This window comes from Rhinopithecus roxellana, chromosome 14 (genome assembly GCF_007565055.1).
Source record: "Rhinopithecus roxellana isolate Shanxi Qingling chromosome 14, ASM756505v1, whole genome shotgun sequence".
In the NCBI taxonomy this organism is placed as follows: Eukaryota; Metazoa; Chordata; class Mammalia; order Primates; family Cercopithecidae; genus Rhinopithecus; species Rhinopithecus roxellana.
Window position 1 is genome coordinate 93,949,570 of NC_044562.1, and position 27,248 is coordinate 93,976,817.

The 27,248-nt window shown below is 38.1% G+C and overlaps 1 protein-coding gene across 1 annotated transcript in view; it reads left to right on the top strand.

Moving 5' to 3' along the window:
• Nucleotides 1-21,826, top strand: part of ADAM23 (ADAM metallopeptidase domain 23) — a 183,291-nt gene extending 161,465 nt beyond the window's left edge. The window contains exons 25-26 of the mRNA XM_030917093.1: nt 12,719-12,809; nt 20,416-21,826. Coding sequence (XP_030772953.1) covers nt 12,719-12,809; nt 20,416-20,464 — 140 coding nt within the window. The 3' untranslated portion in view covers nt 20,465-21,826. The remainder of the gene's footprint in view (nt 1-12,718; nt 12,810-20,415) is intronic.
• Nucleotides 21,827-27,248: the final 5,422 nt, after the last annotated feature.

The window sequence follows — 27,248 nt, forward strand, 5'->3', positions numbered from 1 at the left end:
GTTGCCCAGGCTGGAATACAGTGGTGTGATCTTGGCTCACTGCAACCTCTTGCCACCCGGGTTCAAGCGATTCTCCTGCCTCAGCCTCCTGAGTAGCTGGGATTACAGGCACCTGCCACTGCACCTGGCTAATTTTTGTATTTTTAGTGGAGACAGGGTTTTACCATCTTGGCCAGGCTGATCTTGAACTCATGACCTCATGTTCCACCCACCTCGGCTGGGATTACAGGTGCGAGCTACCGCGCCCGGCCTCTTACATCATCTTATAATGTAGTCTGTGTTACCAGGAGTATGGTAATCATTTTTCATTATTCTCCCGATTTCCAGCCCCTCATACAATTTTCAAAGATCTAGAAAACCTATGAGTCACAAACAGGCTTACTATAGCATCTGTTACATTGTACCTGAGAAGCCAAGGAAATACTAGAACCAGTTTTTATATACAGGGATGACATTGTACATCAGCTTCTTTATCATGGTACTGCTAACAGTTTTTTTTTGTAAGTAACTGCCATGCTTTTCTCTGACAAGTTGGAAAATGCATATAGGATTAGTACTATTTTGATCAGCTTAGTTTTGGATGAAAATTTATTGAAACTCTCTGAACTTCAGTATCGTTTATGTGAGAAAAGATGATTTCAGATGCAGATAAAACTCTGTAGTCCTCAATTCCTGAAGAGATTTAGGCTGATTCAGACGCATGTGAATTGTTCAGTAATAGTGGGTGTGTTAAAACACATTTTATGCATTTGCTTAATATGCCCATGATATTAAAATTCTGTAAGAATCATAATCACACCATCACAGTCTATTTCTGTTTTCTTCCTTCTATTTCTAAAAGGGAACGTATTCCACTTTTACACTTAGTCTTTTGTTACTTTAAAACTAGAACAAAAAATTCTTGGATCCACCTTCTGAAGTTAGATTTAGAGAAGATTTAAGCTCTAACAAGAGAAGCCAAGGTTCATTCTTTCCAAATTTTCTCTCCACAGTGTGTCTGTGATTTTTTTTTTAAAGATCTAGATGCTATTTCCTCAAGTGATGTATAAAGATGCCTCAAAGGATGAGCAGAGCTAAATTTACTTAGACTCTGCCTTTTTTCTTTAAGTAGGGTACAGGATTATTAATTGTCTGGTTCTATAATATCTATTCCCTGTTCCTTCACCCACCCATGCCTAAAAATCTTTGGAGGCATTAAGTAAAGAAAGCCACGTGCTAGAGAAAGAGTACCCACAGCTGCCTTTTGTTTTGTTTTGCTTTGCTCTCTCCATTTAATGTGGTAGCATCCCACACTATCTTTAAAAACAAAAACAAAAAACTTTTTTGATCCTTCAAGGAATACATACATAACTTATTGAAGAAAAATTTGAAAATACAGAAAATATTAAAACTCAGAGGTGCTCAAGATAAGCATTATTGGGCCTGGCGCAGTGGTTCGTGCCTGTAATCCCAGGACTTTGGGAGGCCGAGGGCAGGTGGATCACCTGAGGTCGGGAGTTTGAGACCAGCCTGGCCAACATGGTGAAACCCTGTCTCTACTGAAAACACAAAAATTAGCCGGTAATGATGGCATGTGCCTATAATCCCAGCTACTTGGGAGGCTGAGGCATGAGAATTGAGCTTGAACCCAGAAGGCAGAGGTTGCAGTGAGCCAAGATTGTGCCACTATACTCCAGCCTGGGTGATAGAGTGAAACACTGAGTCCCCTACTCATCCCCCAAAAAAAGAGGCCAGGCACGGTGGCTTACACCTGTTATCCCAGCACTTTGGGAGGCCCAGGCAGGTGGATCTCCTGGGGTCAGGAGTTTGAGACCAGCCTGGCCAACATGGTGAAACCCCATCTCTACTAAAAATACAAAGATTAGCTGGGCGTGGTGGTGCATGCCTGTAATCCCAGCTACTCGGGAGGCTGAGGTAGGAGAATTGCTTGAACCTGGGAGGGGGAGGTTACAATGAGCCAAGATCATGCCATTGTACTCCAGCCTGGGTAACAGAGTGAGATTCCATCTCAAAAAAAGAAAAAAGAGAGAAGCATTCTGGTATGCTGCTTTCCTGTTGCATGTTTTCTTTTTTCTTTCTTCATGAAGACAGTGTAGTCATTGTAAAGGTATCCATTGGTTCTAAAATTATTAAAAACCTTATGAATCTCTAATAATTTTGATTAAATTGAAAATAAGTCGTTAAATGAAATAAATGACCTAGTTATTTTTACAAATGTTTAGATTTCCAGAAAAATCAAGAAGTTTTAGTACAAGTAAATAATGGCTTTTATCTATAATAGCTATCTATATCTTTTTAACCTCTTTTTAAAACTCCATTAATCTACTGGTAAAACAGAAACTAAAAAACTTTGTTGTAGATTATATTGTTTTGTTTTTGATTGTCAGGTTAAAAGAAGATTCCAAGTGATAAATTATGTGCTTTTCTTTTTATTCAGTTAGCAAATATTTATTGACTATCTACTATTTAAAAGATAACATGCTTGGCACACAGACACTCCATAAATATTACACTCTTTCAAAACATGTAAAGGAAATGAGATGCAGCATGCTAGTGCCGCTTTTCAGTTTGTCCATATTCATTTGTTTTGTTGCCTTGCTGAAGAATAGTTGTAAGATTTTTCTCAAAAACTGCATGTTGTGGCCGGGCGCGGTGGCTCACGCCTGTAATCCCAGCACTTTGGGAGGCTGAGGTGGGCAGATCATGAGGTCCGGAGATCAAGAGCATCCTGGCTAACACGGTGAAACCCCATCTCTACTAAAAATACAAAAAATTAGCCGGGCAAGGTGGCGGGCACCTGTAGTCCCAGCTACTCGGGAGGCTGAGGCAGGAGAATGGTGTGAACCCAGGAGGCGGAGCTTGCAGTGAGCCGAGATCACACCACTGCCCTCCAGCCTGGGCGTCAGAGCGAGACACTGTCTCAGAAAACAAAAACAAAAACAAAAAACTGCATGTTGTGTCTTTTTTCTCATGATCCAACTGGTTTGGTTGGCACCTGCCTGATTGAGCACAGTGTTTGGGCCCTCCCCAAATGCTTGCCGTTTATAATGGGCACCACCCACAGTGGCCAATCATATCCATAGATGAAGGTTTTCTGTGTAGGTGCAGTAAGAGTATTAAAAATACTTAGTTTTATTTAATTTCAATGTGCTCCCATTATATAGAGAAAAAAATTCAAGAAGCAATATGGCCTTTTTAAAAATCGTGAACATGGACGTAAAAGATAAATTGTACCCGACTGCCCTTTGGATCAAGACCAAATTAGTAAAAATGAAGGCGAATTCTATGACTCCATCTTCGTTGATTTGAGAATGTCAGAAATGAACTGACATGTTTTGGGTATTTATTTTAACTGTAAGTTCCTGGAAGAATAGGAAATTCAACCTCTCCTGTTTGGGGACTGAAAGCATACCTGAAAGCATTGCCACTGTAGTCACCCTGTACTTGCTCTAGTTGTCCGCTATGGACCCATAATTTAAGGCATGCTGGATTATTCACGCCAATTTCTCAAACCAAACTATTGAAAGACAAGAAATAGGATCTCAAAGTGCAAACCATGTGAGCAAGGATTTTTTAAAAAGGATTTTTGTCACATTACTTTATTTATTTTTTCTACATTGTTGTTTATTTCACATACAAAAACCCTGTCTTAATTTTATTTTTAATTTTTTATATTTTTAAAGCCTAGTCCTTCTCTCAACTTGTTTCCACTGAAATCATTATAGAAAATTATTTTGCTTTATTCTACAAGGACAGAATGTATTTTAACTCTGTTTAAAAGACCTAGAATTCTCTCCTGTTACAGGGAGATCCACATCAAGTACCCTAATTGTTGTCTGTATATAGACACCTTCTCAAGGTACTTACTATAGAATACAGTGGAACTTTTCTCATGTGATAGTTTACATCACCATTGTAAGAAGGAAGAGAAACTGGGACATAGCTGATGTTTTCAGTGGTATGTATGGGCAGAGATATTATTCCTGGGAAGCTTTGGTCAGACCTTTTTATCACAACCACACTCATCAAATCAGAGATAAAAAGGGCCTTAGAAACAATTCAGTCTAGACCCCTTGTTTTACGAATGAAAAAACTAAGTTAGTTTTCAGGGTTAACAGTGAGTGAGTGGCAGAGCCAAGAATATAGCATAATCACCTTATCTTGAGCCAAATGCTTTTTTCTGTTATTTCACACTCCTGTTTTGAAGTTGAATAATGAGGCTAGGCACAGTGGCTCATGCCTGTGATCCTGATCACAACACTTTAAGGAGGCTGAGGTGGGCGAATTGCTTGAGCCCAGGAGTTCCAGAGGCTCATGCCTGTGATCCCGATCACAACACTTTAAGGAGGCTGAGGTGGGCGAATTGCTTGAGCCCAGGAGTTCCAGACCAGCCTGAGAAACATGGAAAAACCCCATCTATACAAAAAAATAAAAAAATTAGCTAGGTGTGGTGGCATGTGCCTGTAGTGCCAACTACTTGGGAGGCTGAAGTGGGAGGATCACCTAATCCCGTGAGGCAGAGGTTGCAGTGAGCCAAGATCACACCACTGCACTCCAGCCTAAGCAAGAGAGTAAGACCCTTCTCAAAAAAAAAAAAAAAAAAAAAAAAAAGCTGAATGTTAAGTTATTCTACTAGTTCTTATAGCATAATAGCTAGTAGAAAGCAAAACAGTAACTAGGTAGTAATCAGGCTTATTAGCTGATCCATTACTTGTCAGTGGTGCTTTTTATGGAATTAGGTAAGAAAGGAAGTATTATATTATTAGCATTTAGTATTTTTAAAACAATAGTTTTGAAATCTTGCTTTCTAAGGTATTAATCTTGAGGAGTATTTAGTGTTTACATTTACCTTTTGCAATATATCCTTTTGGTGACTGTCAGTGCACAAATCTTTGATTTTATAGTTTAGATGATTTGATATGAGAAGTTATCCTTATCATATATGATTATGCTTATGTATAATTATGTGCTACTTGAATTTTTTTTCAAATAACAATGGCCTTATCAATAACCCAAGGATATATTAAGTTTAAAATTTTTTTAATAACTGTGAATTTATTTTGTTTCAGTTCAGAAAAACTATTTTCATTGACAGCATAAACTGAAATAGATCCTTACATGAAATTATTTATTTTGCATCCTTTTAGACATTTGTCAATGTGTCTAAAAATGAACTTAAGTTTTTTTCTTTTTTGGAAAAGAGTAAGGAGATCTGATTGTATGTATAATGTATTGAAATATGGAGCTACATACCAATATTATACACTAGTACATAAAGAGTTTATTTAGTATTTACTTTTCTAGTCTTGAATTGTAGTGAAATAATAAATCCCTGAAGAAAGAACTTTGGTCCATGGAATACAAATGATGACTCTGGTGCCTCCTGCCTGTGAAGTATTAAATGATACAGGATTTTAACCCCCTTTGGAATCATGTGGGAAAATAATGCACCTTCTTATTTGAGAAACTCTCTAAAAATAAGGGGAAAAAAACCCCACTCAATTTCAAAACAGCACATTTTCAAAATGTCTGAAGCATGACTTGTCTATAAAGGAATTCTACATATAAAGTAGAAAATCTTAAGAAAAGGATAAAATTTATAGTTTTTGATATTTTATACTTATCAAAAATTCTATCTTTTAGCACAAGTAAACCTAGATAGCAGGGCCCAAGACTAAAAATAAACCAACAAGTAATGGAAATAAGCAAGTAAACAAAAATGAAAACATTCTGCTAGGTAATAAACAGATTCCACAAACACGTTATACTGAAAAGTAAGTGTATCAAAGAGTTAGGGAGCAAAGTTAAGTTCCTAATACAAGGATTGTGTTGTCAGCTAGAAGCTGTAAGAGTTCGTCTCTAGGTTTGGTAGGATGAGAAGGAAAATAAGATATATCATCGTGTGTCCAGCATAGTTCCTTGAACAACAAAAAAAAGATATTTAGTAGATAATGAATGAGTGAATTAATGAATAAATTACAGAATAGATAAATTAGTATAGAAGTAGATTTTTTTCAATGAGATCATAAATTCTTTGTAGCTATGAAAAGTAGCTGCAACCTTCATTTTCAAATATGTCCCCTGTAAAAATCCACCCACCCATGAGCTACTCAGTTAATTTATGTCGAGATGATGCACAAGTTCCTACTTGCCACAACAAAGTTCAGCGCTCTCTAAAGGAAGAGAACAAAAGCAAAGCAGGATAGACAAAAAGAAAATCTTCACATCTTTAAGAGATAACCATGTTCAGTACAATGACAAAGAATCAAATGGCACTTTACATGTATTTGCAGGATACTGTGTAACTCAAAGTAGTGGGAGGGAGAGAGAACAGGGAGGGTAGGGATGCTTTTGAGAAAGCTTTTTTTCCCACTTTTATCTTGCTTTAGCGTTGAGTACTTATCAGTTAAGAATGTAGAGATAATTATTCTTTCTCATTGGAGATTACAGACTATATCTGTTCATCTTGAACACCCATTTGAAGCCTCTGTAGAAATGTCTTGTTCCTCTGGTTGTATTTCGAAAACCTACATGATTTTGTCTTGTTTCTGCAGTGAGAAATTATATCCATAGCAAAGACAAAAGTCTTTTTAAATTATTTGTATTTATCTTTCATGTAGTTCTTACAATTTCTAAAAAATTAACATTCATTTAGTATCACAGTTTATGGGAGAGGGTTTTTTTCTATTATTTAGCATACGTGGCTTATATAAAAATTGCAGAAGTCACAGGACTGTCATGTATTGCAGCTCTGAGAACCAATGCCTAAAACTTAAGCAAAAAAAAAAAAAAAGTTATGGCCGGGCACGGTGGCTCACACCTGTAATCCCAGCACTTTGGGAGGCCGAGGCAGGCAGACCACGAGGTCAGGAGTTTGCGACCAGCCTGGCCAATATGGTGAAACCCTGTCTCTAAAAATACAAAAATTAGCCAGGCGTGGTGGGGTGCACCTGTAGTCCCAGCTACTTGGGAGGCTGAGGCAGAAGAGTTGCTTGAACCCAGGAGGCAGAGGTTGCAGTGACGCAGTGAGCTGAGATCGTGCCACTGCACTCCAGCCTGGGTGACAGAGCAAGACTCCATCTCAAAAAAAAAGTTATATGTATTTTAGTATTCTGAAAGCAAGGGTTTTCTAAGGTCTTTTTAAAAATGAGGCTTCATATTTGGAATACCTTTCAATCCCAGTATTTGCCTCCGTAACTTGAAAATCAAAGTAGTCCAGGTGATTTTGAGTCCTAACATATTGTCATAGTGGGGACATTGCTGCCACCCTCAGTGTTGGTCTTCTTCCCTTAGCCTTCACACTCTCAGGGGACTCTTCTGTTCTCTGTTGTGTCCCCATCTTTTTTTGTTTGTTTGTTTTTTTAAGAACCCAGGTTGTGCTTAGTCAATGATAAAACTAGAATTTCTCCCTCACATTATTATCTTGTGATAAGATGAAGCAGTATACAGTTGCTTAACAGGGTTAGAAATCCAAGATTCTCTCTCTCCCTCTGGGAGAATATTTAACTAAAAATGTCAGTGAGCCCAATTGTAAGCCTTAAAAAATGGTGGCTTTGAGTCGTGGATCTTTGTTTTGTTTCACTGTCTCAGAGCACATAATACACGTGAAGGGCAGCCTTGTTGAAGCCAATCTCCGTTTTCATGGAAAAGGTGATCTGAATTTGATTCCTATAGAAATACGAGATAAAGTGTATGTATGTCCACACACTTGTGTGCACACAGGCACAGACACACAACTGCAAACAATTTGTCTTCCAACTTTAACACCAAACTTCATTTTGCCTTTGTAGGGGGAACCTTGGGGACCCCCACTCATTCCAGGCCCATTTTCCAGGATAGGAAAGGTATACACAGAAGCAGTGACATAAAGTTATTCAGAGTGTCACTCTGGTAGTCATCTACCACTTGGTGGTCTGAAACAATTAATATGGTCTCCCAGAGACCCTAACTTTCTATCACAGCATAGTTTATCCACTTGAGACTACTACTAAACAAAAAACAAAATGTCCAAATACTATGACAGAAATCCAAACATTGCAGACTTATTTGAAATACACTTTTCAATAACTTCCCAGGTAAACATGTATTCACTTTTAAAGCTATTCTGTCTTGAATTTCTAAGGATCTTCACAAAACTGAATGATATATTCTGAATTTTGAAAAGATGTAGCTTCTTAGGCATATTTTACAGTTTGAAAATTTTGTAAACAATTACCAATGGCTTATTACTTTTGTAATTAAAATACAGATTTGCTGTTATGCAATTTAAATTACTTTTTAATTTTACCTCACATCTGGTAGGAACTATAACAGATTGAATTATTTGTGTGTTTATAAGTATGTATAAGATAATTATGTTTTTTAAAAGTAGGGTGTGCGGAGTTTGAAGGTAAATTCACAGTTATCCTCAAATATCTTCAATGTGTATGTAGATCTTAATTTCAAATCTTATAGCAAAAAAAAAATCAATATTTAGCCAACTTTCAAAGCATGTCCTGAATAGATTATTTTGTATGTTAGTGAAATTAGTGTGTAATTTCCTTTGTTAAAAAATCTCCGTTTTCCCTCCACACAGTGAATATGGCCACAAGCAGGCTAATAGGGGCCGTGGCGGGCACCATTCTGGCCCTGGGGGTGATTTTTGGAGGCACAGGGTGGGGAATAGAGTAAGCATCCTTGCCAGTTTCAGAGTGTTTCTGTGTGGTGCCTGGTGTGTGAGGCGATGCCTGTACCTGACCCCGTGTCTCGTCCTGTTGACCGTGTTTCCTGTGGTAGTGCACCTTGTGGTGTGACTTGGATATTGCTTGTGTCCTGTGGTTTTCTTGTGTCATGTAGAACCTTCTCCTGTCTGGAACAATGTGGGGCATAACATAACACTGGGTGTGCTTCCGATATCTTCACAATTAAGGCAAGAGTCCCAACACTTCCATTGCTCCTCCATTTTGTAAAAGTAATTTTAAAATACAGACTTTTTTTTTAACCATTTATTGGCAAAAATGCTTTTATGTGTGTGTTTTCTTAGGATTCTTGTAATAAAGTTAATCTGTGCCAGTCAAATAAACTTACATATATAACTAGAAATTATCAACAGTTATAGCACCTTTTAAAGGTGATAAAAATGATAGCTACTAATGTTTTCTTCATTTATTTAGAATGACATAGGAGACTGCAGTTTAACTTTTTAGAAAGGAGATATTTAGCATACTGTCTTCCTATTTTTCCTGTAAAATAGGTTAATAATTCAAAATTGAAGTCTACATAAGTATTTGGAAGCAAGGAGCATTAAGAATGAAAAAATATTTAATCCAAACCTGTATAACCGTAAGTGAACAGCTGCAAATCACCTGGTGGGTTGGTCTTAAAAGTAGCCAGGGTGTAAATAAATATATTGTGTGCCACTTGCCCATTAAGCTGTCACAGAAATACAGTTCTCCTGATGCTTTGATTTAGGGTGCTCTGTACTTGATCCACATCCTCAGAATAGCTGTCAGTTCTCCATGGGACACTGCTTCCTGAGATTGCTAATCTGTAGATTAAAATATTATCATGATTTTTTTCTTCTCTCTCTAATTAGAAAAAGAATATTTAAGAATGGCAGACATAACCCTTTACACAGTCTTTTCTATCTACTCTGGTGGTGGTAACACTTCAAAGTTGCCCAGGAGTGAATTACTAGTATCTTCAGGAATCACTAGATATCTTTTACTCAGCCACCCCAAATCATGGGCTTATTGTGAATATCAGACAAGTTTTTCTTTAGTTCCATTGGTTAAAACAAATGGGTGCTCCTCTTACGTACTGGAGTTGGGAGACCCAGGCACCAAAATAACATTAAGAGGGAAGCAGGTTCATAGTTCACACCTTGTGTTGAAGGTGACATGAGCCTTCTTTCTCCTGGATTCAGGGACTTTGACCAGACTTTGATCTTCCAACTCACATCTCATCACTATGGACTGTGAAGCTGGTTAGCACAGGGGAAGCTAGAAATACTAGAAAAGAGATTTTGTTTCTCCTTGTGTGTTAGAAAACAAAGACCATAACAGGGATAAAAATATTTAGAGACAAGAAGTTTGTCCTGTAAAATTTTCCCTTGGATCTGTTGACTGGGTTATATACAGAAGAAACATTCCTTTTTCAGGGCCAACTCCATGCATGCATTTATGTGAAATTCCTCCTTGACGAATGGTAGTTTTCTGAAAATCATCCCAAATGCATTTTTTAACATTATACATTGACTGTAACTTTGGTGTCCTTAAATGTACTAATTGAAAGGATGAATTTAATAATCCTTCCTTTAAGTCTTAGAGATAGGTAAAATCAAAGAGGACTTTCTTGTAAAATATAGTCCTTGTTATCAGCATTTGTTTTCATCAGTCATTTCCAGTTTTGTTCGTTTGTGACTATTTCTAATTGTGACAGGTAAGTCTGTGTAAGTGTATATATATTTTTTCTAAAGATAGATTTGTTATTCCTAGTTTATGAGCACTAGTTGTCTCTTAGCTTACTGATTTTTTTCCCTTCAAATTCCAAGTTTTAGCATAATTGCTCAAGGAGTAAATATCGTTTTTTAAAAAATAATGTAATACAATATAGATTGTCTTAACATTTCTTAGTCAACATTTCTTAGTTTAACTGACAGAGTAATGTGTATCCAGTCACTAAGAATTCCATGGGCAGTTTTTTGTTTTTGTTTTTTTAATTTCTACTCCTTAGTTTATAAGTCAGGAATCATTTTTCATGAGTTATGTATTGATTCTAATCCTAGCCTCTGTTTTCTGAAGCTAACTAAGTGCAAATCATATCCAAAGCATAGAGTATGTACATGATTATATATTTTTAATGTTTGTTTTGAAATTTGATTCTCTGTTGAAATGTGGGGAGGAAATACATGTAAATGGAATAAAGTTTCATGAAAACAGAAGTTAGCAAACTTTCTGTAAAGGGCCAGATGGTAAATAGTTTTAGCTTTCAGCCTACAAGGTTGTCTGTCACAGCTTCTCAACAATGCTGTCTTAGCATGAAAGCGGCCATAAACAATATGTAAATGAATGCACATGGCTGGGTTCCGATAAAACTTTTTTGCAAAAACAGACAGTGGGACTAGATTTGGTCTGTGGGCTCTACTTTGCTGATCCTTGACTTATGGGATATGTTTTAGAGTCAAACAAATCTGTGTTCACATCTTGCCACTATCACTCACTAACTTCTAGAAGCCTCTGTTTCCTCATCCATTAAACAAGGATAGTCATAGTTCCCACCTCATATGATTTTTGTGAAGATCAAATGAGATACTATATGTCAAGTGCTCAGAACTGTGTCTGGCACATAGTAAGTGCACAATACAGTAGCTAAACTATTTTTATGGCTCTCATTATTATTATTATTGATGTAGCTCTAAAGGCAACTGGGATTCATTCTCTAGATGGTCAGCGGTTAGTCTGAAGAGCATGTCACAAGCCCAGGAGCCTGAAGAGACCTGCACCCCTGAGACTGTATTGCAGCTGTCCTCTACCTGCCTGCCAAGCCCTGGGTGGTCTCTGAGTAAAAACACATTATGCATATGCAATTTGAGTGCCGCCAAAAGTGACATCCATTTATGTACACAGTTGAGGGCACTGATGTGAGCAGAAAAGAGAATTTTTGTACACAGAAATTAATGTATACACAAAACTCAGGGATTTTAGAGAAACTGGCAACATTGACTTTGTGATTCCTGGAGCAAGGATAGATAGGACTGAAAGTATTTTGTTGTTAGGGGACGTTGTACCTGCATATCAGCATCCTGAAGGATGGGATATTTAAAGTAATTATTATACAAGGTTTAAAGTTGTTTAGATTTTAACATGCTGAGCTTAAGGAGAGGAGTGAGCAAGTGGACAGGAGTTACTAGAATATGGATTAGCTCTTACCCTTAGCAATTGATAGAAATGCCACCTTGTCTTTTCTTTCTTACTGTCCTTTGGCTCTCTGCTTTTTTATATCTCTAAGCCTCAAAGTTCTGTTAGTAACAGTGGGAACTTTAAAGCTATTATCAGTTGAATCTAAGGAATCTTTTTACCATTTCCCCAAAGTTACGCAAATGAGATTTATGCTTCCTTATATCTTGCATTTGGAACCCCATTTTGGTCTTTACCACTGTAAGGACCGTGAAGAAGTGTATCTTTGAGAGCAAGGCTTCAAAAGTCAGATCTGTAGTGATGACTTCCTTCTGACTGTTAAATTTTAACTGTCTCCAAGTGGGGAATTAAAAAGTTAGCATTCAGACCACTTTTAGGTGCTTTTTGGAAGGGCATTGTGGCAGAATGTGTTTCCTTTCCTCCGTGCCCCCGTTTGTCAGTCGGATGGAGCTAATCTGAATGCAATGGTGTTCTCTATGTGCTTTTACTTATTTGATACATGATACTTGGAAAAGGGAAGAGAAGAAGGATGTGTAAAGACAGTAAGTGGGGCCTATTTGCTTCAAATTCTGTGAAAGGTGAATTTAATGGAACTGAATTGTCAGTGGTACATAAACTTTAGATTTAAAGGCATGTAAATCCAAGTAACGCTCACCATGGCATCTAAAGTGCAATTAAGCTAAGTAAATAAAGGCAATTTTAAATGTTTAGCCGTCTTTTACACAGGATATTTACTTCCTGAAACTGCTTAACTGCCTTTGCCTTGTGGTAACGAAAGTGGTTGGTTCATATGACTCTCTTCCCATGATCCTTTGTCACAGGTCCTAGTGCCACCAATCTCATAATAGGCTCCATCGCTGGTGCCATCCTGGTAGCAGCTATTGTCCTTGGGGGCACAGGCTGGGGATTTAAGTAAGCAATGCCGCATGTCTTCTTCTCAGTGGCTCTGGCACTTCTCTTTTCTGCTTACATAACCAAGTTTTGAGTTCCTGCTACAAGAGCTTAGGTTCTATCAGTCAAACTGCAAAATATAAGTCTTTTTATTCAGAAATGGGTTAGAAATGAAGAAACACGGACCCTTAACTGTCATTTTCAGGCAAGTGGGAAATGTAGAAGGAATTCATATACACTGATTTTTAAGGAGAACAAAGAAGTTCTTCAGTAGAAGACAGTCCAGCTTATAAGACCAGGCACTCTGAGATACATTCATTTCTACACAGGAAATCGAGGAAACCATGTAGTTGGAAATAAATGGATGTAAATTGCTTGTATCTGTTTAAAACTTGTTTGTAGTCCACTGATATTTTGAAATTTTCACCACCTGAGTAATCACGCAATCATTACTTGTATTTTTCATATGTAACATAGTATATGTAGCTTTGTGATTTGAAAAGCTTTATAGTTTAATAAAAAGAGATTTAAAAAGTATTTGTGTAATCCTCAATCAACTGAATTGGTTTTAAATCAGAATTTGAAAAATATGGCTTTGTGACAATATTTTTAATCAAGGACTAAATATTGACCTGACAGGTAGGCCTGGTGTGTTTTCTTAGTGACCTTTTAGTTTGGATTGCACACTGCTTACTGAACTAAGATTGTTTAAATAGACACACTGGGTATTCACAAATAAACTTTAACTGTGATCAAAATTTTGAAACCTGATTTATCCAGGCTGGGATTTCTACACTCCAGAATCATTGTATAATTGCTTTTTATACCTTTTCATGCTATAGTGGCTTGATGATTATGATTTGTATGTAGGGCCTCCTATGCCTTCTGTGATAAATTAAGTTTCAGCCAGATTTACAGAAACAAATTTAAGTGGGAAATAAGACCATTACCCAAATTCAAAACCCACTTTGCCTCCATCTGGTTACTCAAAAGAGGAAGTTTTTGCCCTGAACTATCTGAATAATTGCCTTAATTATAAACTTTATATGTTTTATATTTGGGATTTTGGATTCAATATGTTTCAGCCAGCTAAAGTGTTGTTTTTAGAAGCTGATTAAAGAAACCAAAGATGATTTAAATACATTCAACATTTTCTGCTAATTTGTTATCATATTAAGATTTAATGAGTAAGCCTACAGTTTTTGAGTGCCTTTAACTTGAAATAGTATTATAAAATTATACATCTTTTCTCTTGGTATATTTATAGAGTTGAACTTGTTTAGTGAAATAGTTTTGGCATCAGTTTCTTTTCAAAAACACACACATAAAATGGACAACTCATATTTACATTTATTGTTTTGGTATTAATAAAATATTGCCCACATAGTAAGTCACGGATGTGGCATCTAGTAAGAAATATGTTTTTGTTTGGGCGGACCTAATTCAAGCAAAATTTTTCTTAGTGTTCTACTGCTACAAAAGTCATTGAACATTATAGTACTGTCATACTCTTACTTTATAATGCTTCCTTGAACTTTTTCATAAGTATGCCTCAAGAAAAATAAATTTGGATCATGCCCAGGCTTATGCCTCATTTGGCATTAAGAAATCCCGGTTTCAAAGGCCTGGAAAACAGTCTATTACACATCTTTGCCATCTAGCCACATGCAATGCCAAATTTATCATTGCAGTGTTTGGAGAGAAGAGCACACTTTCTGTAGCAGGACCTCAAAACAGTGGCCTGGCCTAGCTCACAGCTTGAATTGCATGTTTCTTTGGGGAAAAATGGAAAAGCCTTTATCACTGTGTATATAAGTGGATTAGGCCCTGTAACGATTATTTATATCTGAGAGAGAGAGAGATCTCATTATCACAAGAGCAGAAAACAAAAGGTGGGGGGATCAGCACTTGGTGAGATGAGAAACAGCCGTTGTTGACTGCTCCCTGGTTGTTGCTGTGTAGGGACCTGTACTGCTGAGCTAAGCCAAAGCCCCTTCCTGTGCCCTATAACTCTAAACAATCACTTTCAGGGAGAATTATGTGGAAAGCCACACAATAGGGTGAGGTATTTCATGCCCTGAAGCAAAGAAAACGATGAAGAATAATTCCAGAACATGTAACTTTAGGAGTTTAAATTTGGAGAATGTGCTACTCCTGGGTGACTATTGGTTGCTACGTGAGGATCTTAATTTGCTTTAGATTTTAGTAGTAGCTATGTGGTTTGTGTTCAGCTTTAAATAACACTTCTACCTTGTAATAAAAGGCTTTTGGTGCTGAATGATAATGTTTAGATTTTCCCACCACTTGGACAGTTCTGGAGATTACTAGTCTGGAGATAATTCATAAGTATAATTATTTGCTATTTGAACTGAAAGTCTTTGAGCTCAATGTAAATGTTTAATAAGAGATTCCTTTAGAATCAGAAGTTGAAAATAGTTTGTACAAAAGATTGTTCTAAATATTGCTATTGGGAATCCCTTCTGATACCAGGTTTTTGTTTCTAGAAGAAAAGTTGGTAAGGTAGCCTGAACAACTTGAGGGCATGTCAACTTTTTGATTAAAGGAAAATATAGTAACTGCTCAGGGAAAATACTAAGTTTTCCTAATGTCACATTTCTATAGGTGTACTAGTAAGTAGTTTAGATGTAGAAGTATCATACTATATGTGACCTGCCTAAGTATAAATGAGAAATACAGCTATGCTCTAAGCCATGACCTTGTCTGCCATTCTTTAAAGTTCTTTCCTTAAACCACTGTTTCCTCCGAAATAGGTGGTAAAAAAGCATGAAAATGTGTGCATGTGTGAATGTGTGCACATTTATGTGTGTGATGTTAAAGATGTATCAAGATTATTATAATCTGAAAATAATACAGATTTAAATTACATACTTCCTTTTAGTAGAGTAGTTGAGTCAGAGAGCTTTGGTTAATGCAAGCAAGATTTCCACAAGCAAGGTTGTGGATTTCCTGAAGAATTTTTAAATGCTTTATTTGGTAGATTTTTAAAAAATATTCTGATTTTTAAAAAATATTGTGTAATATTATGGGTAGTAACTTTGCTTAATTTCTTTTCTTTTCTTTTTTTGAGGCGGAGTTTCACTTTTATTGCCCAGGCTGGAGTGCAATGGTGTGACCTCGGTTCACCGCAACCTCTGCCTCCCGGGTTCAGGCAATTCTCCTGCCTCACCCTCCTGAGCAGCTGGGATTACAGGCATGCGCCACCACACCCAGCTAATTTTGTATTTTTAGTAGAGATGGGGTTTCTCCATGTTGGCCAGGCAGGTCTGGAACTCCCAACCTCAGGTGATCCGCCCGCCTCGGCCTCCCAAAGTGTTGGCATTACAGGCGTAACCCACTGCGCCCGGCTAACTTTGCTTAATTTCATACTCCAAAAGTATGAGGTTACTAAGGGTATGATTAGTCTGTAGAGTCCCAGGTATTGAGGGTCTTAGGATTTTACCTATGAAATCCTGTGAAAAACGAACATAGGCATGTGGCACACCAATTTGCTCTACTTCTATATCTGCATTTATTTTCATTCACCCCATGTTCCTGTTCTTCCCCATCACCCACACACACAGAATAAAGTTATGAGCTGTGGTGAAGAGGATTGCAAACCTCTGTCCTAGTTGACTCATGGAGACTCATGATACCTACCCAGCATGAATAATAATACTGCTTGATTCGACTGTTAGAGCTGTTGCTTTTACTGGACATTAGAAAAAGCTGGACCATTTTAGTAGCATCTTCCCTAAAGCTTAGGAAAGGTGAAAAGTGTATGAAAAGAGAATTTTATATCTCCATTTAAAAGTGAACAGGATTGCCTTCAGCGCCTTAGACGTTGCTATTTATCTGATATTCCCTAAATTTGAATGTAGGGTTTTAGATGTAAGCAAAGTCATTTACACACGCATTAGTAGAAGATGGTAGTAGGAAAAGAGAAATTCTAGGTGAAGGTGGGAAAAGAAATGAAGGTAGTAGTGACATGGTTTGTTGAAAATTGAAATCAAAAGGACTACAGGATGAACACGGAGCTCTTCCAATGATACTGTAACACCTCAGTCTGTGGAACCCCATCACCACATCTTACTCTCCCACTACTTGCCCTGTCCATGGGATTCAGTGGCAAAGTGGATTTCAACAGTGGCCGTACTGGCCTGGCATAGCTACTCCTTACATTAAAGTGTTAGTTCTCTGTAATTATCATACGTGGTTTCTTCTCTCTGAGAAGTTATTTGTGTTAAAAGTTCTTGCTGAGCCTAACTCTGGATTTAAGAGATTCTGTCTGGCCTGTGTTCCATTTTATTGGACATGTTAAAGAAAAGGCTATTTATGTTCTCACACAAAATGAAATTTAGAGAGGTATATCTAGACTATTACCAGCAAAGTTAAGAGTTATCTGAGGCCGGGCATGGTGGCTCATGCCTGTAATCCCAGCACTTTGGGAGGCCGAGTTGGACGGATCGCCTGATGACAGGAGTTCAAGACCAGCCTGGCCAACATGGTGAAACCCCATCTCTACTTAAAATACAAAAATTAACCGGGCATGGTGGTGCACACTTGTAATCCCAGCTACTCGGGAGACTGAGACAGAATCCCTTGAACCCGGGAGATGGAGGTTGCAGTGAGCTGAGACCTCACCATTGCACTCCAGCCTGGGCGACAAGAGCAAAAAACTCTGTCTAAAAAAAAAAAAAAAAAAAGTTATCTGAATTCAAGTCAGATAAAATTTGAAAGGAACTTAATATTGCTAATTATATTTTCTCAAAAGAGTAAACACCATTTTTTGTGGGGGCCTTTTGATTTTTATAGGATTAGGAAATGGAATTAAATTTGGCTAGTCTTTCCATGAGGAGGATAGCCAGACTGCTGCTTTTTTGAATTCCATGATTATATCCCTGTCCAAAATGAGAAGCCTAATTCCCTTAATGCCTGGGACTCCTGGGTTAGGCACTTTCTCTTTCATGGTGCCAGGCTGGCCAGGAAGATCGGTGCATTTCCCTGCCCCAGCACCCCAGGGAAGTGAGCTCAGTGTATGGTGGCCTAGGAGGGGTTAGGCTGGGGGCACTTCATCAGGGGGTGACTCAGCATAGAATGATAAGAATGTGCTAACCGTGGATAAATATATGCCCTTGAAAGAGGATCTAAAGGCTTTACAGCTTTGAGATGGTTATTGTTACGCAAAGAGTCTTGCTTTAATTTTGTGTAGATGTTTATGTGTATAATGTATATTGTAGCCAAAAGTCCAGATTATTTCAGAAGTAGTAAAAATTGATGAAAGCTGTGACAATGTAAGTTTTATGGATTATGCTGGTGTTTTATAATGATCCAGCAATACCTTACAGGTTATGAGAAAGTTAATTACCTTCAGAATCCTAGTGAGCAGAGGGTATTCAGAAGAAACCGTTATGGAAGAAAGATAGCAAGGACCTGCCCACAGTAGTTGTACTTTCACATTAAAATTGAACTGAAAGAATATTTTTTTCATAGAGAAAATTCAGACCGTTCTCAACATAGAGCGGCCATGGTGGTTTTACAATTGATGTGTGAGGCACCTTCACAGCCCACTTGCCTCCGGAGTGTTCATCTCTGTCCTCATCGTGGGGTTGCTTCCCTTGTAAAGGAGCTCACCTTCCCCCTGCTGGGACATCAGTGGAAGAGCTAAGGTCCTGGAATACCCCATTGGTGTTCAGAGTCCATTTTCACCAGAAAGATACAGTTCTACAGGATGGCTCGGCCTCTCAGTCTGACCTGGGAACCCAGTGATCCTATAGAGCCATATTTCTGTAAAAAGGTGCAACCTGAGCTTCAAAAACCAACTTTTAAAAAGAGCACAAGCTTTTGGACACCAGCGGTTGTCTGTGTGCCAGGGTGAAATGGAAATGTCCTATCTCTGTTTAAAAGTGGACTGCATTGCTGTTATGACCTTGGACATGGCTACTTATGGGTCATTCCCGAATTTGAGTAAAGGAATTTAGATGTGGGCAATATAGTCATTTACATGCACAGTGCTAGTTTGGTTTGCCCTTTCCTCTACATTTGGATTTACTGAGGAAACTTTAACATTTATCTTGAGTTCTAACAATACATAGCTTACAAGATTGCAGCCTCTGGTCCTTCAGGGTCACTTCACAAGGTCAAGCAGTCTCAGTTTTTCCTCCCTGACTCGCAGACTATGGCTCCTTAAACCTCTACCTTCCAGGGATATGAACATAGGTGGCAGATGGAGACCCTGTGCTCTGCAGCAAACTAACTTGGTGGAGGATACATTATGGGATACTTGCCTTTTGGTCTCACACTGGTTTCTTGGGCAGCATCACCAGTGCCCGCTTTCAAGAATGTTGACTTAAAAGAGGGCTGGGTGGGAATGATGAAGAAAAATAAACAGCATCGTTGCAGATAGTGTTTGCTGCAGTGGTTGCCTGCTAGGCCAATGAGTCACACACTTATGTCACTCATGAAGATGTTTTAATGTAAACTTTTAAGAAGAAAAGACAAGTTTTCTTTAAAGACTTTTATGTTGATATTTCAAAAGAGAAGCATCAAAGTGACCATCTTGGGAAAAATAAGAACTTTGCAGGATGCCTTTATACTTATTTTGAGCTTTGGTTTTGTTTTTATTTTGAATTACTTGTTGGGGAGGAGGAATATATTGCAATGGCTTTGATACTTAGGGCCTGTAAGGGTATCCAAGCTGGCCCTGAGTCAGTGAGCAGGGGAATGAGGGCTCTGGGGACTCCTCAGTCTCCAGTTTTGCATGATGCCTCGGTGGCAGCAGCGTTGCACCCGCCCAGTATGCAGACTAAATGCATGAGCCCCTTGCTTGATGCCCCACATAAAGCCAGACCATGGGGAGGTTGCAACCAACTTTTATTGTTGCCTTGTAGTGTCTTGCTGGTTCTTTCTTTTCTCTTTAAACATAGGAGCCACTTTTTAGGAGACTGGACACTGTGAGCAAAGCATTTTAACTTGCCGATTTTCAACTAAGCTAAATTCTGCATTTGCTTAACTAACCTGAACCTGTGTCCACTCTCCTTTGAGTGCACTGTCTTACTGTGCACTCTGTTTTCCAACTTTCTAGATATGAAAAATGCTTGTTCTGTAGTAGGGTAAGAGCTCACACACCCAAGGCAGCAAGATAACTGAACAGAGCAAGGCTTTTTTGCCACTTTGGCAAAGGCCAGTCCACTGCTGTAGAACTGGTATAAGCCTGAAGGGAAGTAGCTACAAGACTTTCCATTTTTCTTAGTTCTCCCAATAGGCCCCTTCACGGAAGAGGCCTCCCTGTAATAATTTTCACCTAATGAATTAGCAGTGTGATTATTTCTGAAAGAAGAGACAAATGGGGCCGCAGAGTCTTCCTGTGATTTAAAATGAACAACTCAAAGTTTCTTTTGGTCTTCACCAAAGGACATACTCTAGGGGGTATGTTGTGAAGACATTCAAAAACGTTAGCTGTTCTATCTTTCAATTTCAAGTTATTCCGGAGACTGCCTCCGTGTGAGTTAATTACTTTGCTCTGGAACTAGCATTATTGTCATTATCATCACCATTCTCTCATCATCATCTGATTAATATTGTGGATTTTCCCCCTCTGCTTGCATCTTCTTTTGACGCACTCTGGAAGAAATGTCAAGAAGAGAAGGTTTGATCCTACTCAGCAAGGCCCCATCTGAATCAGCTGCGCTGGATGGACACCACCTTGCACTGTTGGATTCTGGGTATGACATACTCGCAGCAGTGTTGCCGAAACTATTAAGTTTGCAAACAAAACCTTTGGGTGGTAATGACTACGGAGCTGGAGTTGGGGTGACAAGGATGGGGTAAAAGAAAACTGTCTCTTTTGGAAATAATCTCAAAGAACCCCTTTCACCACCTGTCAATAAAGGGGGAGGGGGCAAAAGACCATGCTATAAAAAGAACTGTTCCAGAATCTTTTTTTTCCCTAACGGACGAAGGAACAACACACGCAAAAATTAAGTGCAATAAAAGAATCATTAAAAAACATAGTAAATGATTTTTTTCCCTCAGCCTGCTGGCACTTAATATCTTCTAAATGATTTGGCATGATTTTTTTTTCTTTACTACCGATGACAAACTCCAGTGGCATGAAGATCTAATTTTTGAAAGGGTAAAAACTGCATGGCATATATACAACAAGCTAGCAAGCCAATTCTCAGCAAAACCTGCAACAGAATTCCTAAGGTGAAGATGGCAGATGAACACACAGAAGCTGCCTGGGCCTCTTCACTTAAACGCGTCCCCACACCCCATCCTCTCGGAGCCCCACTACTTACCCCCTACCTCCCACCCTCTATAATCCCCACTCCCCACTGGAGACCAGACCAGGGCAGAACTCCACGGCCCTTGCTCTTGTTGATTCACTTTCCCCATTGTGTTTTCTCCTGGACTGAGCATCCTTTGGAAATGGGAGCTGGAATTTGAACAATGATGCTATTGTATAGTTCTTTTATAAATGTAAATATGGAAATAAGAGATTTTGACACATCATTTCCACTTGTCTGTATTGAGGTATTTTCCTTGTAAAGGGTCTCTGTAAACTTGAGTTTATTTTTTGCTCCCCATCTTTTTTGTTTCTTGTCTCTCTTTCTCTGTCTCTGTCCTTCTCTTATAACATGTTATACAATGACTCTTGGGCTTGCTTAAAAAGACAGATGTAGCCACAGATGCAGGGAGTTTGGGCACAAAACAAGTGCAGTTTAAAGTTGGTGTGCATTAAACCAAAAATAAACAAAAGGAGGGGGGACACAAACAACAAAATAACCCATATCAAAGACACAAAATTATGTAAATGGAAATATATGTACTAAGTCTCAAAAAGTTTTTGATGTCGTTATAAACCTATGTATATAATGTAAGAAAGTAGACACCCTTTCAAATTAATCACAGAAGTGCCAAGCTCATGATTTTGGTTTTCGGTTTTGACAATTTTCTTTCCCTGTCTTTAATGTGAAAGGAGGATAAACTTAAAGCCTTAAATAAATAAAAAAATTTAAATGTTAAAAGCTTGGAAAAAATTAAACTTTCCATTTTATTTGTATTTGTTAGCGTCAATATTTCATCCATGCTTATTTTCCTTCCTCGAAATATATATGGTAGAACCCTATTGGAAAAGTGGTGATGGGAATATATATAGAAGGAGCAGTTACCTTTGTATCCACATTGTTAAAATAGGCTTTTATGCTGTGCCGTGCTTTCAGGAAACCTTGTTTGATCTCTGGCATTTTACTGATCAGTGGACCGTTGCACTGGATTATAATGGGATTCTACTATATACAAATCCACATTCTTCTTCTCCCTCCAGCCAGATTTGCAGATGTAATCTGGGCTTTCCAAGTCCCTCTGAGTTTCCTTCACTTTTACTGATTTTTTTCTTCTAAATATGGTCAAGATAGCTTCTGTCACATGTTAAATAAATAAGCTAAAGAAATTTGGTCCCAGCTTTGTTTTAATGTACAAACCTGTACGTGATCACTTCAGTGAGCACCCATCTATAGATGGACTTTAGTAAAGACTGTCCCAAAGAACCCCTACTTCTCTAATGCCCTTTTTTTTTTTTTTTTAAGGAAAAGGACATACAGTTTTACTCGTCACTTCTTTATGACACCAAATCCATTGCTAGATTTAGCTCTTGGTCCCTTTTCAGCAAGATTCGTGTTATCAGTCTTACAACTTTGATTTTGGAAAGTTGGAATGCACTGCTTAACACAGTGGATTTTTTTCCCCCGAGGTGTCTATCATTGGGGAAGTACCACAGTCATAAGAGCAGAAACTTTAATTTCTGTTTTCTACATTAGACCATCACCAAACATCTTACCATGTTGTTGCTTTCTGAGTAATAGGTGCTACACAGGTAGGCAGGCTTTCTCTAGGACTAGCTGTACATTTATATTGTAATAACAGGGCTATCTACAAGGCCTCTCAGCGGATGACACAGGTAGCATCCCTCTAGTTAGTGGCAATGGCTCTTTCAGTTCGGAGGAAGCTTGGAGGAAACTCAGATTACTTGGTATCTTTTCCTGTTGCTGCATTGCTTAGTGTTTCCTTGTTGCTGGTTCCTACTCTCTAGTAGATACTAAGCTGCTGCGAAGTACACCATACACATTTCACTGAGATTCCAGAGGCACCATGGTGACTTAACAGAAATAAAATCATGGTGGTTACAAAACAACTTAAATCTCTATTGTTAACTTTTAAGCATTTCACAAACAACATTGTAAATGTGCGATGTTATGTTTTAAATCAGACCACAGTGGTCCCCAAATATTATGTACATATGGCAAATGTCAGTGTAACTTTTTGTTACACTGGCAATTTCATAGGTAATCGAACCTATGCTCCAATGTTAAATTATTTGTGTATATGTAAAATACACAAGCTTTAAGCTATGTGTGTATGAATATGAAAGATAATGCAACCATATCAATTGTAAAAATAGATTATAATTATTTTTGATGGTATTAGGTTATGTAGTTTCAAACTCTTTGCTGTATTTTCTTTTGCACATGCCATTCATTTGCTAATTTTTGTGGTGTGGAGATTCCTTTTTATTAATTTGAGATCAAAGCACAAGTGTATCACTGTTTAATGTTACCCAACAAGAGTTAGTGTTAAGTGATGATCAAGTTCCCATTTCACCTCCTCTACTTTTGCTGCGTTAATTAATGACACCTGGATGAGGAGACATGCGCTAACTTCATTGCTCATCTGGTATAGTGCATGAGCCCATTAGAGCTACTCCTACTAGATAACTGAGCAGTACACATAAGTGCATGTTATGAAACATGAATCACATAGAGCTGTGGAGTTTTACCAAGTGGTGTGTGTAGTTTTTGTTTTTTTTACTATGCAATGGTGGGAAATGCACAAACTTTTCAAAGACTAGTGTCTGAAGAACTTTACAAACAATACTTGAATCCTTTCTTTAAAGTTATCCCATCATGTTTTATAGTCATTGTTGCTTCCATTGTTAATTTCCATTTTTAAGTGCTTTGTAATTTTTTTAACTGCACTACCTGAAGTTTTGTTTGAAATTAATAAACTCATTCATATCTTGTTGGCTGCCTATGAATGGAGATTCAGTAGTCATTGTATGCATCTTTAAGTCAAATGTGTATTAAAAGTTTCATTAACATAGAATGTTGTAGCTTTATACTTTAATCAGTTCTTTTAAACCCCTTTTCTGTGTCGTCTTACATTGCTGATTAAATGGCTGTGTGCCTGATATCATCAGGGTTTTAACATGGATCCAAAGGCTTACTGAAAATTTAAGCAGTCAATGGCACAAAATAAAATCTCTGATTAATGATAGATATATGCCTGATTAGGATTCAGTTTCAGTGGATTCATTGGACTCTTTTGCTTCTTGTAAATCAGAAAAAACCTACCTTAGGATCGATTATAGGTTTTTTTTTTAGTGTCTCCCTTCTGAGTTTTAAGAATGGATAGCTAGTAATAACATCCACACTTTGAACCTGGTACCAAATGTATGATCAAGCAACAAAGAAAGTAGAAGGAAATCTGGTTATATAAATTGTACTATAAAAAACATTCTAAGGAAGGCATTTCTTCACAGCTCCCATGGAATTGGTCACCAAATTATATCCCTTCTTCAAGAATGTCTTCAATATGTCTCCTCTCCATCCCATTGCCATGCCTTGATTTGGCCTTAACAGACACATATATCTCACATATATCTACAGCACTGACACACAGTTGCTAATCTGACCATATCACTCCTTTGATGAAAGCATTGCAAGGCTTTTCATTTCCTGTAAGTTAAGGCTCAAACTTAATAACACAACATAAATTCCTGCCCACCTCTCATGATCTCAAACCTGTTTCTTTTTGTAGCCTCATTGACTCATCCTCTTGTAGTTGCCTTAAAGGCCCCCTAGAGGAACCTCTTGTACTCAAGGCCCAACAATCTTATTTAAATGTTACATCCGTTACCCATAATTCATTTGTTTCTATGTCATTTCATGTAATAAATATAGAAACACTTTAAAATAGCATAAATATTATACTTAAAATTAGAAAACTTACTAGAGTATTTGAGTGTTGTTTATGTTTGACTTTAAATGATTTGTTTTTGTGTGTGTTTTCCTTTAAGTCATTCTGTTTTTGAGGATGACGTTGAAATGAGTTCTACTCCATGCTTCCTTGGTAACTGGTTGAGAAAGGTGACCCAGAAACTCCCTAGATAATAGAGCAGCAAACCTAGAGTTAAAATTTGATGTGAATAAATAGATAATCCATATGCTTATGCTGGAATTCCCAAGTAACTTTTAAAATTTAAAATAGGTGCCCTTTAGTTTAATGTGCAGAGGTTAGGGAGTTCCACTCACTAATTTATTCATTCAGCATGTTTATTATGTCTCTATGCTATGCCAGGAACTCCTAGGAACTGAAGGAACAAAAGAAAATTCTTGGCTTAAAGTTGCTCACAATTTAGCAGGAAGAGACATGTTTAAAAAAAAATTTTCTAGACCCAAGGTGATGAGTAAACTAAGCTACTCTTGTGCTGGGAGTAAAAAGCAGAGCAGTGATGGATAGGTGGGCGAGGGATGCAGAAGCCTTTCTAAAAGAAGTGAGTTTTGAACTATATTGAAACATGACAAGAATTCACCAGTCTAATAAAATGGGAAACATACTCAAGGCACAGGAAGCAACAAGTGCAAGACCCAGGAGGAGGCACCCAGACCCTTGGGTAAGTAGAGCTAAACGTCCCATCCGTTCAGCCTCAGTTTCCTCCCACCTCAGTTCTCTCCTTTCTTTCCTTCCTATCTTTCTACAAACTCTTGATCTGTAAGAATCCTACAGTAGTCAGGCTCTAAGGACACATGATGAGCTCAATCTTGTGAGCCAGATGCAACGTGCAATACAATGTGGCAAGTGCCATAATAAACGTAAGTATAAGGTGCTTCAGAAGAAGAGAAGAGCAAGGCTTTGTCCCTGATCTTGGGGTCAAGTAGAGTTTCACAGAAGAGGTGGCAGTTGAGCAAGAAGCTGTGCCTGTGCACTTGGGCCTAGTACTGTGATCCCTTATTGTGAGTGAGATTTAACCAGGGCTTGCTCATTTTGGTGGTGGGACTAGGGCAGTCCATTCATAAATGCCTTGCAAGAACAACAATGCGTAATGCTCAGAATTGTCCTCACCAGATCTCTGAGTGTCTTTTGTTTGTGTGAAGATTATGATCTCTTAAAACCTTACATTTTTAGACAGTTTTCCACTGATGTGCTCATGATGGATCAGTCTTAAGTGCTTGAGGCTGTCAGTAATGACCAAGAGGCCTTCTTGACCTGGCCTGTGAGCCTCTAATATTTTCTTAGCATAAAAATTCCTAGCTAATCTCAGTCTGGAGTGAAGGGGTGGGTAAGAAGAACAATAAAAGGTTTTAAAGCATCACTTAGTGTATCCTTCCACTAATTAGGGGTCAACATTTTCTAAGTGTAGTTGAGCTTCTGGTGAACCAAAATTAACATTCGCCTATCTGCTAAGCTTTGGAGAGAAAGTTATCATTCCTCAATCTTTTCAGAAGCCCATCCACAGGTCTGGCTCCCTGACTAGTACAAGTTTTTGGCCATGTATGTGACTTCTGGAGAGAAATGAAATGCCTTGATTCTTCTTCACGTGGAAACAGATTTCCTGCTGATGCTCCTTTGGCAGTTGATTGCTTGTGCACACACGTGTCCTGGTGTAATTGTAAGGACTGTACTTGTGGCCCTATGGAGTCCACCCTTAGGAGAACATTTGTCTGACTGTGAGATCATTGAAAGCCAAATTCACCCAGCAAATCAATTGGTCCTACAAAAACAAGGCAAAACAAAACAAAATCTGAATGATCAAGAGTATATGAAGAGTTCTTCAGATCTCTTTGGAGCTTTAAATAGCTTCCAGCCTTCAGGAGGTAAATGAGGTTGCAGCAGAGGTTCTTGCTTCTTTAGGCCCAGAACTCAGAGTAAAAACAGAAGAAGGTAACTTGGATTATAAATGACATCAGGGAGGCCTCTTTTCCAGCAACAGACACAACCTTGTAGAGCCATTGTAACTCCTGTAGAGACAGCAAATGGATTGTATGCAGTAGCTTTAAACTGCTTTTCCTATATAGGTAAAGTGGCTACAAACCAAAGGTCATAAATGCTAAAGTCTACAGGAGCCAGTCAGTTACTAAAATGAGCCAAACAGGGCAATGGAGGAGACGAGAGGGCTGAGGGAGGCTGAGCTGAGTTGGAGACCATACAACTTGTCCTGAAGGGAGTAGTCTCTACTCAGCTCTAGAAAATTGTCACTATGAGGAAAAGTGGGCCAGTCATTGCCCATTTCATTTATTTTTCTAGAGAAGCCAGAAATCCAGGCTTTTATATAAAATTTCCTTTCTAAAAAATGGTAAAACTCATTTATATTTTTTAAACACTGTGGATCAAGATGGTGAAAAC